General features: G+C 39.2%; 1 protein-coding gene across 1 annotated transcript in view; it reads right to left on the bottom strand.

Annotated features, from left to right (window-relative positions):
* LOC145997440 (uncharacterized) overlaps window positions 1-17,523 on the bottom strand; it is a 697,926-nt gene extending 680,403 nt beyond the window's left edge. Inside the window, exon 1 of the mRNA XM_083134479.1 lies at window positions 16,645-17,523. Within this exon, the coding sequence (XP_082990605.1) occupies window positions 16,645-16,884 (240 nt within the window). The 5' untranslated portion in view covers window positions 16,885-17,523. The remainder of the gene's footprint in view (window positions 1-16,644) is intronic.
* Window positions 17,524-18,197: the final 674 nt, after the last annotated feature.

The raw sequence follows: 18,197 nt of genomic DNA on the forward strand, positions 1-18,197 counted from the left end.
AATTTCCAATTCCTGGTATGATATTGGTTTAATCCTATTGTGCGTAGATAGGTTGATTGTATTTTTAATATTCTGTTTATATTTTAGATAATTTCTCTAACTCTCTTTGTTATCACGACAATGTGGATGAAATAGATGAAGAAACCGACCTCCGTGGTGGAGTGGTTAGTACATCGCGCTACGACGCCAGGGCTCTCGGGTTCAAATCCCGGCCTGGTCATGGGCGTCCTTTGCAAACGTCCCTTAATCAATGTAAGCATATCATCACTCATCCTCATCAAATGTAAATAAAAAGAAGATGAACTTGTAATGACGACTTGTCACAATTATTTACTTCATTCATTTGAAAATTTTGATTTTCTTTATTTTTTCAAAATTTGAAGAGGGTTGTAGCCCCATGAACTCCCCCGTCGTACGCCAGCGGATCTCTCCGTGATACTCAGTGAATACGAAAGGACGGCGTCACTTCGTGAAGTCCCAACCTACATGACATGACAATTCCCGAACACAAACAAGTGTCCCACGGATCCACCTCTATGTAATCAATCTTACTAAGTTCTTAACTGCAAAGTGAGGATTACTGAAAGCACGACACAGCGCCCAAGGATAAAAAATGAACCTCCAATTTCTCACAATCCGCATGAGAAAGACTTCATTTTCTGAAAAAACTGCCATAGAAAGGAAAAAGTTTTCTCAAAAGATAGTACACCTTGCCGCACACGGCTTGGAAAGATTAAGCAACGTGGCCTTCTTGAAATGGACGGTTAACATTTAATCTATATTCTCACCCATGTGTATATATATGTCTTATTGTGTAACGCTACAATGTGTGCGTCTGAAACCTTGTTGATTGGTAAGAATGAGCTAACTCTTAACACATTTGCACTTATTTTTATGCTTGGATTCGTTCATTCACTTTCAGGCCAGTAGCGAGGGGTGGACTGGTGGGTCCAAAACCTAGGTCGACATTCAATTTTTTTCATTCTTTTTAAAAACAACAAAGAGTATACGACTGAGAAATTTACATTTGGCAGGGGTAAGGGGTGAAGGAAAGCACATAAGGTGTTACTCGACACTTATTCCCAATAAAGATTTTTAAGTGATGAAGTGACCCCTAGGTATTTCCTTTGGGAGGGTTCACCACGTGAAAATAGATGTCACCACCAGCTTTTAGTAAGTCATAACTTGACATTCATTTCGATTCGGTCAGGAAACCATTTCACCACTCTAGAACTTCTACCTCGTTGATCCTTCCAAACCATGGGCTTCGACTCCAACCAGTCACTACTATAAAACGATCACGAGTCTGAATATTGCGTCCGTGGCGCAACTACCTATTCCAGATCTGGACTCTATTTTTGCTAAACAATAATATCTAGAACATGGAAATTAGATTGCTTCCTGTTCACATGAAACAGTGCAAGTGTATGTTAGAATTGATTCTCGGTGAGGTGACGCGACCGACTGGAATTCGAACCCCCGATCTGTAACTTCTGGATGCGCCACTGTATTGCGTTTCGATTCGGATTAGGCGCAGTGAGATTTGTGCACCCATTCCGTGAAGCAGACATTCGTGGAAACTCGAGGATTCACTGACTAACAGTCGTTAAGAACAGACTCGCTTCCAAGTCCTCTTCACCTGACCCATACGATTCTCTTTCGTTTCGGCGTCTAAACGTGGGAAATTTATTACACACGTGGGCTTGTTTTGCTGTTCTTAGAGGCGGGAATGGTGCTACAAGAGTGGGAACTTATGGTAGACGGGAAAGAACGGCGAAGAAAGAACGCTTTGAAGCTGAATTGCCGTAGGTTGTTTGTTTGCCGAGTGAAAATCTCTTGCACGTTAACGGTTGTCCAAGAGATCACGCCACGGTGCTGGGTACCGGAAATGTTCACATGTGTACAGTTTAAAAAAAGAAACTGAGAATAAGACAGGAGTCGCCAGAAAATTTTGTAGGGAGTGTCAAGCCATTGATAAAAGTTGAATTGTAGAAATAATAATAATAATAATAGAAATGAACCAATTTTATTTCAAATTTATTATTATTGGTATTATTATTATTATTATTATATCTATGGGAAGACTCTTCTACTTGATTCACGAGGTGAGTGAATATCTAGCACAACTATTTTTCATTATTTGTTTATATTTCATTCAATCAGTGTACTGAAATGTATAGTTATTCAAATTTCATACTAACATTTACACACAAAAGTTACCGGAAAATGTTAGTCCTAAAGTTTATATTGTTTGACCTCTCATATAAAACTCCAATTCTTTTGAATTTTGAAAACTGAGGAACTATTTTTCTTTGAATTAAATGGTAGAATACAAAAACATAACCTGATTCCTGTATTCTGCACTATTTTTTCGATCTAACGTAGTTTTTACTTTGGTTATTCTGCTTTAATACTAACTAAATCTAATTTCTGTTATTAACAATAACAAAAACATTTTGTAACATGAAATGAACGATGCAAATTTCCACGAATCTGTTGGGACCACGCCCCCTTTCCCCCGATACCCATGACAGGTCCCAGATTGCGATCTGGTAACTAAGAGTCTTGAAATGTAACCAGAAGTGGAATAAATTTAATGTAAGAAAATTTCATTATATATTATTAATATACAGTAATTTACTTTTGCTCTATGGCTTCCACTATTCGTTTATTTTTGTTCAATAGTGGTATAATTTCTATTTGCAGTTTCTTTCACTTCGTAGATGTCTTTACATTGCTAATGGTACCCTTCAGTAGAAACGTGTGATGTGCAAATAACCCAAGGTGGAATATAAAAGGTAGATTAGAGTTAATTCACCACATTTGCCTTTACTTACTGAATTATCCTTGAAAATCCATAATTGGGGAATAAAGCAATCCAGAAAAAAGGTTTTGTACTAATTTGTGAGTTCCTGCGTCATACGAAAATTGCCGAACAGAATACAAATGTCTGTAGCTTTGATAACTAGAAAAACAACATAATCAATGTGAACAGTTTGGCCTTCGACTAAATGTCTAGTCTCTAGCCATTTTAGCCATTCCTCTACGTGACGTAGGTTACAATTTGCAAACAATGTTGCTTTTATCCTTCTACATATGTAAATATGTCACTTGTATTTCTCAAAAAGTAGTGAATGTGCTCTTTAAAAGTACATGTAAATGAGCCACTCCCACAAGTCGTGTTATGTTCGTTACAGAATCGTTACTTATCCGCTGGGTATGGCACACTTCGTTTCAATCCAGCGTACAGATGGCGCTGCAAGCGCTGTAAACAGGATATTCCCTAAGATTCGCTTACGCATCACGACATGGATTGTTATGCTTACAGCTATTATTTGGAATGCAAAGAGGGCACCCAAAGGCAGTAGTCTCGGTTTTCCAGGCTACTTAGACACACATAACTGGAGCCATTTTCTACATTTAGCGGCCCTCAGACACAACCTTCACTTGTTTTGTTTTCTTTGCCTGATTAAACGTGAGATAGCACGTGATTCTGCTTGGCTGGCACACAACATGAAAAGATACTAAACTGCATTCACGCTCCCATTGAAAAACAAAACACGATCTGCTGTGATTATCGAAGTGGAACATCCTAATAATTCAACTGAAATTAATTTCAGCTGCAATTTCTTTAACGTTGCATTTGTGTGGTGAGATGTGAGCGACAATGATATCACGACGGACTTTATTTTCATGGAATTCCGATCCACTTTGACGGGGACAATGACGGAAAGAATGAGAAGTCAACGATCTAACATGTACGGTTGATTCATTTTAGCAGACATGTGAAAGCGGTGGATGAATTTATACGTAGATAAACGTTACGCTGAATAGCTCTCAAGAATCGAAGTCGTTGACACTTGAACATTAATTAAAAATACATTGAACGCAGATTGCAAAATGAGCTAAATTCGAATTCTTGAACAGCTGGATATACTTAAACAGTATCAAAACCGTGGGTAAGCTACTTTGATTTCAAATAGGTGACTTTTTTGACATGTCAACGTCAAAAAATCTAAATTTTGATTCTCCGTTCGAGGTTCTTGACCTGTTGACTCACAGTTTATATCATGCTGAGTTTTAAGAATCTGCCAGACTATTCGATTTAAGAAAAGAATATTAAAAATCTGGTCGGCTCCTCGATAGTGTAGCGGTAAAGTCGTTGTTGCATTGCAATCAATGTATCCCGGGTTCCAAACCCGCTGGAGGCACATATTGGTTCGGATACCACTTTAAACTGTAGGTCCACTCCCGATACATCTGTGCAAAAAGTGGGCTTAAAGCAAAATCTCAAATAAATAATATGGATGCATTTTTTAAGATTTATTGACTTTGAAAACATCAACCTTGACTCAAAATTAGAATTTTTATACCAGCTGAGTCGAAATATACAGGAATCATATCATATAATTTTCAAAAAAAGTCTGTTATACTACTCCGGGTCAAATTTGTGTCAGACCATCCTCGACCACTCATAAACCACACACTGCATTCTAGAGTTTTATATTGAGTTGTAGATCAATTTGTAGAATTATAAAAAAAATAAGAGGTAAAATATTAGTTTTTATGAGTGAAGGGCAAAATATCAAATCTTACTCTGCCTTCCAGTGGTGGAAGTGGAAAATCCTAGCCAGGGAGAGGGGAGAAGATGCTTTGCCCAGTTTGTGGGAAAAAACTCTGCGGGCGGCCTTGGTGCAACCCCCAAACGGAACCGAACCCGGTTAGGTTACCAGGCGACAACGTTGGCCACTCTGATACCGAGTGATAGTCAAACGTCATGGCTCTAGTGATGATAATAATAACTGCTGGATAAATTTTGAAATTGTCATAAAGAATACCCTTCATCGTAGCATCCGAACGTTCCAAAACCACGTGTCCCTACCATTCGATAAACTATTATTTTTCAATCGCACATACAAACAAATATGTTTCTTACGCAAGTGTCGCTTCGTTGAATTCAACGGTAGACAAAATAATCAGAACACGTCACACACACACTAACAGCTTCACTTGGAAAGCAACAGACTTGCCTGTAAAAAGTCGGTCTACTTACAATTTCTGACCTCCAAGCCGTGCGAAGAAAGTTATCTGCGATCAAGGTCATACAGTTTTAAATGCTTGAAAAAAAAGAAGTTGCTTTTCCTTCACTTGACATTCTGCACGTTGTTCATGCGTTCGTGCTTTCTTTTCTACTGATTTGGATTCGATGCACAGATCTTGTCCAGATGTAGCGGCGAGAAAACTTCCCGTTTCTGCTCACCTTCGAACGTTTTCTTTTTTGACCGCATGAGGGCGGGACGGTAGCGCTAGCAGACTTCTGATGTTTATAATCCTAACAATACGTTGATAGAATGACGGATAAATAAGGTATTTAAAATACGAAAAGCAGCAGTTGAAAAGGAAAAATTAAGTAAAGAAACCCAAAACTTTGTAAAATTACAACCTATTCACATTCTATTAATGTACAGTGGGTAAATTGTGCATGACTATTTTCACTAATTTTTCTCTTTTACATGTTTTTAAATTTGTCTCTTGTACATGTTTTTAAAGAATATATTTATATATGGCTGGTTCAGAGGTTGTTTGGCGTGCTGAATCTCTCATTGCGTAAAGCAAAAAGAACAAACATAGCGATGGACGATTTGCTTAGTAATACTTGTGCATTCCACTGTTCTGTGTAGACCTCGTGGTGAAATCTTCCCTCCTATGCACTGCATTTTCAAAGTTTTGTAGTTGAATTGTAACCCAAATGATGACCTCAAGTTCCTGTGACTTCGGTTCGTTATGTTCGAAAAGTGTGGTCTACGCAATTTTTTAAACAAGAAAAAAAGATTTTGTTCACCATTTTCAAATCATTGACCAAGTTTGCTAAAATGTAACACCAGTATAATTAGCGAAGGTATCTAGCAGCTGTCAAAATATCAGGTGAAAAACTCTCAATTTACTGAAGTCATCGTGGTGACAAAGTTGATGGAGGCACATAGTGGTTCAGATTCCGCTTTAACCCTTAGTACGCCGCTCGGTCTGACGAAAGTAAGCCCAGTGTCGCCGAGGCTTTGAGCGGGAAATTTGAATTTGTATACATAATGGAGAAAAATCGTAATAACTCTGGCACTATGGGACCAATCTACTTCAGATAACTTTTGTTTTGCAGGCAATACATCGGTGCATGCAACCATGTAAAATTTGGATGCCCCAACCGCGGGGGGGTTTACGGGCAGGGGCTGAATCCCCCGAATTTCAATGAAAAAAACATAAAAATGTGAAGTTTGCCCCCTCTTCTCCAGCTACTTTGGGGAGAAAACCGGAACTTTTGCTTTTTTTTTTTCAAAGAATGGACCTTCCGCAACAGAATGAAACTTGATTCATGATCGTGGGTGCAATACAATTTGAATAATAAGGCAAAACGTAAAACTCTAGCGAATTTTAGCCAATTTGCATATCATTCATAAAATTGTTATAACTGACACTATGGGACCAATCTACTTCGGATAACTTTTGTTTTGCGGGCAGAACATCAGTGCATCCAACCATGTAAAATTTGGATGCCCCAACCGTTGGGGGGGGGGTTACGGGCGGGGGCTGCATCCCCCAAATTTCAATGAAAAAAATCATAAAAATATGGAGTTTGCCCCCTCTTCTCCAGCTACTTTGGGGAGAAAACCCGAACTTTTGCTTTTTTCGTTCGCACTTGCATCTTGTGTAGCTACTGTGAATCTATTTCTCCCTTTTGACTCGGCTCTTTGTGGAAATATGTCCGGAAGGAAACGATTGTGCGTTAGGGAAATCGATGAGCTGTTATATGATACGAAGTGTTTATGGTGAGGCGTTTGTTAGTCCTAACAGAGGAGGGAAGGGAGCCTTTGCAATCGTTTATTTTGTCTATACTTCTGGATAGACACATGCTTTAGACTCATGCTTCTGGCCTCTGGCTATCGTCAAGCTTCATTGCATTTCTAACATAGAGGCAACAACACCAAACCTCATCCAATCCCCTCTCTCCTTGCCCTCCCCCCCCCCACAACTACTTCAGCTGGATCAACAGGTCTAAACACAAAGAAGAATGTGTGCCTTATCAGTACTAAATCACAGCGTTGGAAGCTTGGAGGAAAACAGCATCGTAAATACCAAGCATTTATTGTGTCTGTCAACTGACGAGCGAACACTTGTTTGGGTGAGCCCAAACACGTGACAAGGAGGGGGGGGGATTTGGAATTTTCGAAACACGATTGCAAAACATGTTCCGAACGAACTGCCAGTGTTTCAACCTCAATACGCAAATATAAGTGTGGCAAACCCTCGATAATTGTATCTAAAGCTGTTTGTAACATATGTGTTACAGCGGCTACAAGGGACATACTTTTTTTGTAACATATGTGTTACGGCGGCGAACTAAGGGTTAAACTGCAGATCCAGTCTCGATTAGCTATCTGTGCATAAAGTGGAGTTGAAGGAACAACTCAAACACAAACAAAATTGGTGTTTATCCCCTCCCCGCCCCTAATTGACGCAATATATATATCAAAGGTTTTTATTGCCAAATTGTAGCTTCAGTGGTGTCCTGACACTCTTCACAGTTTCGTTCCCAAGGATCCAAGAGTGTACTAATGTAGTGTGCTGTACACAGATTTGACTGACTTATTGAATTATAATATCTTACGTCGCTTTTCTGCCACTTTTGGCTAATCGCGACGATGAGTATTATGATGAAATTCATGAAGGGACTCTCACAAAGAACACCCATTTCCAGGCCGGGATTCGAACGCGGAACCCCTGGCGTCGTAGTCCAAAACGGTATCCGCAACAGGCTATTTTTGCTTTGGAGTTGTGACTGTCCAAAACTGACATTCACAATTATCATGAACTTAATTAGTGAGGAAAATGTTAGTGTTTGCAAGATTGATACGTATTTCATTTGTTCAAAAAGCTGTTGATGAAAATAGAACATTTAAGAATGGTTGATAAAATGAAGTTATATATTCAAAGATATGATGTGTTAATATTTTTTATTTGTGCAATCTGTGCAGTTAAAAGTAATTTGGGACTAAGCAAAAGCAGGGATATCACAGTCCAGCAACTTCTACAGGTGCCATGCTTTTATCATATGAGTATGACATAGATTCAAACGCGTATTTGTATCATTTACCGTGTTAACAGCCTTACAAGGAGAGGAAATCATGCCAATTGCGTGCACATTTGCAGAAAAATTGGAGTTTGAAAAGTTATGATACAAGTTGATGTTCCCGTCGTCTCGCTTCTTTCTTCTGTATTACGTGTCTTAAACATCCTAAGGATATTAGCATTCGATTTCTCGAAACGATTCTTCCGGAGGATATCCACTTGTTTCTGAACTGCATTAACCTCAATACCCACTTATCGGCGGCTTCCAAAAGACTGAAGAACGAGACATATCTGTATTTACCTTATTTAGAGTTGCTGTTAGAGTGCTGCTGCGTCTTCCACCTTGGCCGTGCGGTCTTTGGACTCCGACTGCGGGACGGCATGGGTTCGTGTCCGCCTGGGTTCAGTCTCTGGGTTTTCGGCCTGTGTATAGGACCGGTGGCAACCCACCATCGTGAGGAAATTGGGTAGCTACGAGTGAGTAGCGGAACCCGGTCTCGGAAATCTACTACAACGGCTGGGGGTTCAACGTGCTGACCCCATGTCACCCCATTACCGGTTGAAGAACTCCACACCTCTAAGTAGGATTGTGGGAGGGAGACTGGCAGACTTAAATAAACATAGTCATCATCTTCATGTTAAAATGAAGTTTCAGGGTGACCACTCTAGGACTATGATAAAATTCAAGTATAATGCCTGGTTTCCAAGGCGAACTTTCCAAGAATTCAAAAATGCTAGAATATGTCTTCTCTATTTTAACCTTCCGTATTACCGCCTCTCACCCCCCCCCAACAAATAGAGTATATTAACAATATAAAGGGTTTTTGTGATAACAATGTGTCGAAAAATTGTGATTCAATTAAATTAAACCGCCGTATATATATATATATATATATATATATATATATATAATATTTAATTTGAGTTGCGGGGTTTACATTTGTAATTTCACATACTCAGACTAAAAACATAAGTCACAAATGTTACGGGATATACTAATCTACGAAAATGTCCAATGTATAAGAATTTCAAAATCAAAGTTACCTAATCAAATTCAAGATATTATATTATCTTCTGTCTGTCAGATAGTTTATTGTTCCGCAAAGGACACTTCGGGTTTAAGAAGGCTAGAGAGTTAGTTAGTTAAAGGACACTAAGGAAGCAAACAGATTGAGATAATTTTGATTTATTTTCAGTGCAGTTTCTTTTCATTTCCTTCGTCGATAAAAATGAAAGCTAAATGTGAAAAAAAATGTCTTAGGGTATTTATAAATATGAATAAACTCAATGTGATTTGGATTAATAAAAGTTGCAATTTTTCACGTCTACGGAGAAAAATTCACGTAGAATTCACGCATAATTCCCGGAATTCCCGGTGAGTAGCCACCCTAAGTTTAGTCTATCTTACCAATACAGTGATACATGAAAATGAAACAGATGATTGTGGGCTGAAACTGCCAGAACGGGTATACTATTACATTGTCACATTAAAATGATATTCCATTGTAAACGCTCCAAGGTGGGAGATTCGAATGAGTAGTACTCTAAAGTTCAAATCACCAATCCTGAGACCTTCTGTAAACAAAACCACCTGCATGCATAAAGCATTGCAAACTCATAGAAGTAAAATAATCCACACGAAAATCCAGCGTTCTTACAGGATTCATTACGTAAGGTAAAACAACGACCAATTTGTAGTATGGGATACGCTACCGCAAATGACGTCTCACTTTAAACCCAATGCTCTTTATTTTGTACTTATTGCTTCACCTTTATGGTTAACTCCTTGCACCAGTAAACATTTCCCATAAATTTGGCTCCTTTCTTGCATGTGAATTGAATATATTTTACTTGCATTTTTTTTTAGACAAAATGATATAACATGGTAATGTATATTTCTAAGGTTTGATATAGATAGGAGTGTATTTGAAATTTGTTTCTAGATTTTATGTAAATTGTATCTTATGTAAATAAAATATATAATGGGCATAAACAGCCATATGCAATGCTGTAAGTCCAATAAATATATTGATGATGATGATCAAAACAAGACAAAGAAAGTTCGTAAATTTATTACGGTTGGAAACTTTGACAACTTCGTAAAATAACTTTGTGACATGGCAAGGTAAGATAAGTGTGAACATTTCGTAGGAATATGAATTGTAACTTTCAATGAGCTTAGAGATTTGTGTACATAATTATATTTTATAACATTGGTTATTTTCTAAAAATAATCATGTGAATAGCAAGGAAGTAGTGCCACTTTCAACATGGCGAGTTCTATGCGGTAGTCGGCGGTCATGAATCAGCTGACGCGGAGTGATACATCGAATCGGTGCGACTGTTTGTTTACAGAAGGTCTCAGGGTTGGTGATTTACACTATAGTCGCTATTCACTTTAGGATGACTGCGGCGATGAGGATGAACGGTGATTAGACGAAATTATTAAAGAGGCACTCACAAATGAACCGCCATGCCTCCTATCTATTTCTTGGTCACGGTCTGGTACCTAAACTTCAAACTCGTTCTCGAGGAGAGGTGAGTTTGCTAATAGACCAATCAGATGCTGAAAGCTCTGCTTATCAGTGGCGTATTCTCCATGTTGCCGCATTTACCGCTGCTAAACCAACTTTCTTTCACATATTTGTATACATTTAGCTTTAATATACGGGTAATTCCTCATTATATATTATGCAAATTCTTAAAACAAGCTTCTTAAGTAAATAACTGGTTTATGTTCTCCATCGCACTCCTTTGACGACCCGGTTTCCTTCCTGTACTATAGGGATGGCTAAATCCGGATAAAATTTTATCCGAACATCCGAATTATCCGAAAGTTGGATATCCGTTATCCGGATATTGTGTCAATCCCTAGACTGTGTACGGGGAGGGCGAGGGAGCCGAAGAGAAAGTGTGCGAGTCATGGGCGTCCGGAAGGGGGGGGGGGCAAGGGGGCCACAGCCATCGCTTGGAAAATGAACGTTTACCTAAAAATTATATATTTCACACAGAGTTTCATTTCAATCACAGTAATTTATGTTAATTATTATAAATTCGTTGAAGAAAGATGATAATTTCAGACTGAAATAGTGTTTTTTGAGAGGGCATCACTATTTTGGAGGAAAATATGTGTCCTTTGCCCCCCTGGGAAAAAAAATACCTTGCTTGCCCCTCCCTGGAAAAAATCCTGCGGACGTCCATGGTGCGAGTGACTATTTAAAACACTTCGCCTGTGTGGTCAGTTGCATCGCTGGAAACAGCGGTGGCAGGAGAACACTACTTGTTCCTTCCTGCTGTCTGTGCCGCGCTTGACAGAGGCAGTGTTGCTACACGAACGGAAATTCCCCTGGTGAAGGGGGAATCCAGAACCAATTTTAGGTAAAAAGGGAGTTATGGAAAATTTGAAGTTGTCGGACTTCTGTTCTTGTTTCACTTGGATGCTTGCATTGGTGTTCCATTTCTATGTATTACATCTAAGTAATCAAGATGAGGTGTATAATAAAGAGGGCTAGAAAGCTGATGACTTAAAAAAATGTAGAAAATAACCTATACAATCACCTTAAAATTATTCCAAAAAATTACCTAAAATAATTTTCGCTCTGAGAATGAAAGCTTGATTTTTCATAAATCACAGGAGAGTAGTTGAATAATTCGATAAAACCATTGTTTTGGTGTTTTAAACTATTGAAGCAAAGAGGGCGGGGAGCATTTAAATGCTAATGTAATGTAGTTTTCCTTATTTTACTTCAATGTTTTTTCTGTAATTTATTCACATTCTTTGAAAGCCGTCTTTCGCGTGCATCATTATATATATATATATATATATATATATATATATATATATATATATATATATATAAACCTCAAAGTAGGCTTTACACAAAGTATTCTATGTTTGCTGGAGCAAAAATAAATTTGCCACAATTAATTATAGGCCGCGGTGGCTAGGTCGGTAACGCGTCTGACTACCATGCTAAAGGTCCCGGGTTCGATCCCCGGCCGGTTCAAATCCGGGAACTTTTCTAACGATGGAAGCGGCCCCGGCGCCCACCCAGCGTCTAATAACATGGGTACCTGGGGGAAACCCTGGAGGGTAAAGGCGGTCAGGGGCGTGATGCTGATCACATCACCCCCACTCGCGACCGGATCAAGAAAGTGTTGGGCGTTACCCCCACACCCCTTATACGCCTTCATGGCGTGGTGCTATGCACAGGGGAGCACTTTACCTTTTTTTATTAATTATTAAATCCATATTGCCAAATATTTCAGTTAAGAATAACATTGTGCTTTTGCATTGACAATATTTTTCATTCATGGCGAGCTTGCTAAAAGGACCATGTCAGGAAATTTAAATATGTAAGTTATGCTAGCAAATGCATTTAAAATTCAGGAAACAACATGGCAGGAGAAAATTAAACCTCACAAATGAAGAAAAATAGTGCAAAAACAGGAAAAAAATACTGAAAAATTACCTAAAAGCCAAAAATGAATGAAAAGATGTCCCATAAGTCTGGAACCATAGGAATTGTTCATATTACCCTTTTTTTCTGTTACAGGTAAACCATGGCACTTACTAAGGAGGTGGGTGGGGGACTTTGAACGCATTCTTGAACTGTGTTGTACAATAATAAGTTCCTAACCTGAACTTGTTTTGTTCTTCTCCTACGGTTCCAGACTTATGGAACACCCGGTAAAAACAATGTTTTCTGGTTCTAACTGAAGGGAGATACACTGATAGCAGGTTTAGCATTGTTTTCAAGGCTCAGAAAAAGAATATGATTTTTCATAAAATTGCAAGCCCTAATAATAAATGCATACAATAAATCAGGACAAACTTTCAGAATTCGCCACTGAAAAAATTGCAAATCCAAGCATTGTCGCACCTCTGCCCGTGTTACTACAGGAAGTGGCGGTTATTTTGTGTTTGAACTAGGATACAAGTATTTAAACGGTTGATAACGAAACGACCAATGTCAATGGAAGATTACTAAATAAACATGTCGCACGTGGTAACTGGAAGATAATTTTTGAGATGTGGGTACGTCATCTCAAGGATACCAGGATGCAGTGCACCACGGACGCAAAGGATGGGTAAACAAGATGCACAAACAGATTGCAACTCATCATGTTATATTGTTGTAAACGGCATGCATTGTTTTTCCCATGAAACATCCTGCATCCGTGACAATACCGGATTAACTTCATACACTCATTGAATTCAATTGAACGACATGAACGTATCATAGACTATCACCTTGGTCAGGAGCGAATTTACAAGTTTCAACATAGGGTCCTCGAAGATAATATGAAGTTATCAACCGACAGATCGTCAGTGGTCAAAAAATATGTGTTTTCAACTTTTGTTCGCAGCATCCCTATCAAGGGCGCAATCAGGCAAAACTTCAAATAATTCGAATTCTAAGATTGTAGCGTGAAAATATTAATTGATCGATTTGGTATATTTTACTTAGCTTTTCTGCCACTTTTGTGTAATCGCGAAGCCTCGACACTTTCTGTTTATTTCAATACACAATAATAAGTAAGAGAATCCCTGAGGGCGCGGTGGTAGTGTCGTCGCCTTGTAATCAAGGGGTCCAGGGTTCGATACCCAATGGAGGCACATAATGGTAAGGATCTAATTTTAAACTGTAGGTCCAGTCCCGATTAGCCTATCAGTGCATAAAGTAGGCTCGAAATAAAACTGGCTCTACAGCCCTTAAGGGCATTGACCTATCTATCTCAAGACTGCCAGTCTCCCTCCCACAACCCTAAGTACGATACAAATTAGTTAAATTTTTATTGCATAGACACGGATGTTTGAAACTGAGAGAGAAAAAACACATTTTTCCAGGTCGTTTAGAGAGAGGGGAGAGAGAGAGAGAAAGAGGTAAAGAGAGAATGGTTGAAAAAGAGGAAGAGAAAGAAAGAGAGAGGGAAAAAATAAGAATAGAAGAGGAAGAGAGACAGGGAAAGAGAGGGAGAAAAAGAGAGAGAGAGAGAGGAGTAGAAAAAGATGCAGGGAGAAAAAGAGTGAGAGAGGGGAATGGAGAAAGAAAGGGAAGGTAGAGAAAGAATAAAAGACGATGGTTGAAAAAGAAAACAGAAAGGGAAAAGGGCGGGAAGAGAAAAAAGAAAAAAAAGAGTGAGAGAGAGATGCAGAAAAAGAGAAGGTACAGGAAGGAGATAAAAAGAGTGAGACAGAGAACGAGAGAAAAGAGAGGGAGAGATATGAAGGTCTGATTTTGTTGTTACAAACCCCGTCTAGATTATTTCCTCCACATTCCACTCCCACAAAACATAAAAACATTGAAACTGCAAAAATAGTGCCACAAGGTCGTGCCTACAGCAAAATATTGTACTGAAATACCTTACTACTAGTAAACCGGTTACTTCCATTAATTAAAACATGTTTGTGTATGTTCCTTCCTTATCAATAAACCATTTCTTCAATTTGGCTACACATTTACAAATAATATTCTGTATTTTTTTTTCGTATGGACAGTCGGAATTATTGCTACGTGTGCTTGAATCTCCAGGTTAACTTTCTGCCATGTTTCTGATTCCACTTTAAACTGTAGATCTAATCAACTCACGTCACCAGAAGGACGCAGTATTAATCCCAACACATGCTTCCCGGGGGATTGAACTCGACGTTCTCAAAGCGGCGTCGTTAGATCGACAGGGTGCCTGACTACCACGCAGAAAATCAAAGTTCGATTCCCGGCGTAGGTGATTCCAGGAAAGAATTTTCCCGTCAGTTCACTACACCAGCGGCTGCTTTGCTGAGTGCTCCCGCATGGCCAAGGTCAACCTTCGTGGCGGAGTGGCTAGCACAACGCTCTACAAAGCCAGAGTTCCCGGGTTCGAATCCCGGTTAAGACATGGATGTTTGTGTTTGTCCGAAAATGAGAAAATGAAAATGAAAAATGAGAATACAGTGAAAATTGACATGTCTGAATTGACGATACTGCCGAATAGGGATATTCCTTATATATATAAAGTGGTTAGCCTCTTTCACCTTCGGTGCGAGATGTCTCGGGTTCGATTCCCGGTGGGAGTCTCCAAAATTTCGGCGTTGACCCAGCGTCGTGAGGATAATTGGGAAGCTACTTGAATAGAAGAAGTAGCGGCTCCGGTCACGAAAGCCAGAAAACAGCGGCGATGGGATCCGATGCGCTGACCACGCGTCACCCAATGAAAAGCCGCCCTCCCCGGCTCTTCGATAGGTGTTGCACCACGGTTGTTAGTTTTTCTTAAAATAGGATTTAGGAGATTTTTGAATTCAAAGTCCACTCTTGAAATCAAAAATCCTTGACGATACCGATTAAGGGAGCAGTTCTGTATGCGTGGACACCTAATTTAATTTAATTAATTCAAGATTGGATAAAAAGTAAGTACGGTAATTCTTGCGCTGGAGTGCGTTTCCTAAACGAATGAGTTAATAATTGCTGAAATTTTTGGGTGTGTCGGCACTTACGGCGCGCTTGCGCCCTTCTAAGGACACGAGAGAAAATCGTTTCGGTCTAAAAGCTACCTCAACCGTTGTTGTATTGAACACGAATTTAACTTGAACAGGTCAAGCACAGTAAAAGTGCATTATCACCACCGAATGCGAGGAGGTAACATGCCATTTCATCTTTCACAGTTTACTTCTGAAATCATTCCAGGATCTCCTTGAAAGCGTAGTGGTAACGCAGTCGCCTCGACACGCGACACGAGGAATTCACACCGAAACGACAAGCGACAAGGCCACCTCCAGTCTGTACAAAAGCATTCACTGCGCATGCGCGATCAACAGATCGAGGCGACATGCAAGCGACAAGCGATTCACGAAACTTCTCGCGTTGCTTTGGTACGAAATATAGCATTTATTCCTGACGGTTTGTTTCCAAGCGACACGTGCAAATAATCGAGCAAAATCAATAATGCATTTTGTATAAATATTTTACGATGGACGTGTAGTTTTCATTCAGATTTGAAATTTTAACTTTGCCTTATGTTCAGCCACCTTAATTAATCAGCTAATTAAACGACAGGTGTCGTTCAAATATGTTTTTCTCCCAAAGTAGTAGTAATAGTACGATGTTAAAGATATTCTTCAGACACTATGATATAACTGAAATATTCTTAAATATGCTAAACTTTTTTAAATCGAAAATGGAAACTACGAATCTTTAAATATTAATATAACATTTTTAGCAAGTTTTTCTTCGTTTCCTCATTTCAAAATTTGTAACAGCATGTAAATATCATAAACCATGGCATAAGAAGAAAATATCGAAGTACGCACCAAATATGTATGTGCTATATAATTTTTAGAACTTCATTAGAAAATTCAGGCGCCAAGTGAAAATTTGCAGGCGCCTTGTATTGGTGATACGACAGTGACCGAACATACATATTCACCAATTGAGAAATATATTGATTTATGATGACAACACATGTTTGCACTGCAGCAAACGAAAAAATAATTAAATAAGTATAAACATAGATAAACATGCGATAAAAATAGTATGTACTTACTATTCGCTGCGTCTTATCAGGAGCAATTGCAGTAACTTCAAAGTTTCGAAGCTGCTTGCCACTCGGTCTTCGTAGCCTAACAGAATCTCTCGAACCCATTTCCTGTTTCAAACGTACGTGAATAAGATTTGGCACTTTCGTCACTAACGACAAGCGTCGTGACAGCTTTCTGCCTAGCTTTGATCTTTTCGAAGCCCGGCCAACGGCCATAAGGGCATTCCCAACACCAAAGTCCATCATTGAGGAAAGTATTGGTCTTCAAAAATAGCCTAGGCGTAGAAAGCGTGTCACAAGCTCTTGTACATCCTTGCCCTTGCACATGTTTGCAACATCGTGAGGCATGCAAACACTGTCGAATTTGAAAGCTTTTGCCACAAATAGAGGAACTTCTGCGACTATTCACCAAACATACACCATCACACTCCCGTATCTACACTAACTGAAGCACTGCTGTACAAAATATTGTCAACATTTTCATGAAAATCCAGAACGACATAACACGCCCGTGCGCGAAGTCTTGCTTAGTCTTAGCAAGAGTTTTGATTGACAGAACAGAGAATAAGACGTCAAGATTCTTGTACGTTCTTGCACCAACATTCAATTTGATCTTAATTGGATTTTAAGAAACATGTCACACGCATGCAACGATGTGTTTTCCGCACAACACCTTTCTGTTATTGCTTCGACTTCACAATCATCATGGTTTTGAAACGCACATGTAGTGTCACCAAAACGTATTACCGGTACACAAGAGCTGAATATAATCCTTGCACAATACACAAGCACTGAACACCGCGAATCATAATTACGAAGCTGCAAGAGAAAACGCTCGAACCGTACCGCGACGAAACTTCATTCACCGCACGGTAATTTAGATTGACTACCGCAAGTAAAAATCCAGGTGACTGTAGTTCGCTCTTCGGCCACGAAGGCGCTCGTGTGCCAGAAATCATACTGTGTCGTCTGCTACAACCTCAATTCTTCACCTCCGTTCATTGGTAGTAGACCGAACAAACATGTTGTGCCGTCGAGAGTTGTAACGGTTTGTTTTCGGCTTGCCAGGAAGCTTCGTAGTGAACTCGTGGGCTTATTCACGTATTGTTATTGTTTATAGATAATGGACAAATAAAATAGTAAAACAATTTACCATATTTCTTTATGCATTATATACAGCGGGATGCAAAACTGCTACCAAGCAAGTTGTCCACCACCATGTTTATTCTGGTTGTTTTACGCAATAAGATTTTCAGGAATTGAAACTAAATGTCAAAGAAGCTACTGAAAATCTCTGCACCAGTATACATAAAAAAATTTGGACCTTAATTCACGGTACTATTCAAGATAAAAGGTAGTGATTGCTGCTACAACTGTTTTAAGTATTGCCATTGGCTGATAGCTTTTTGGGGGTGTAATAATCTGTGGTGGTTAGGTTAGGCTTGTTGGGTTTGGTTCTCTTAGAAGAAGAGGACGACGAAAAATTATTGTAGCAGCAATACCGACCAAGATAGAATATAATGACAGTAGTCATGGACAATTTGTATTGTCCATGACAA

The sequence above is a fragment of the Lepisma saccharinum genome, chromosome 13, assembly GCF_977018435.1.
Source record: "Lepisma saccharinum chromosome 13, izLepSacc3.1, whole genome shotgun sequence".
Classification (NCBI taxonomy): domain Eukaryota; kingdom Metazoa; phylum Arthropoda; class Insecta; order Zygentoma; family Lepismatidae; genus Lepisma; species Lepisma saccharinum.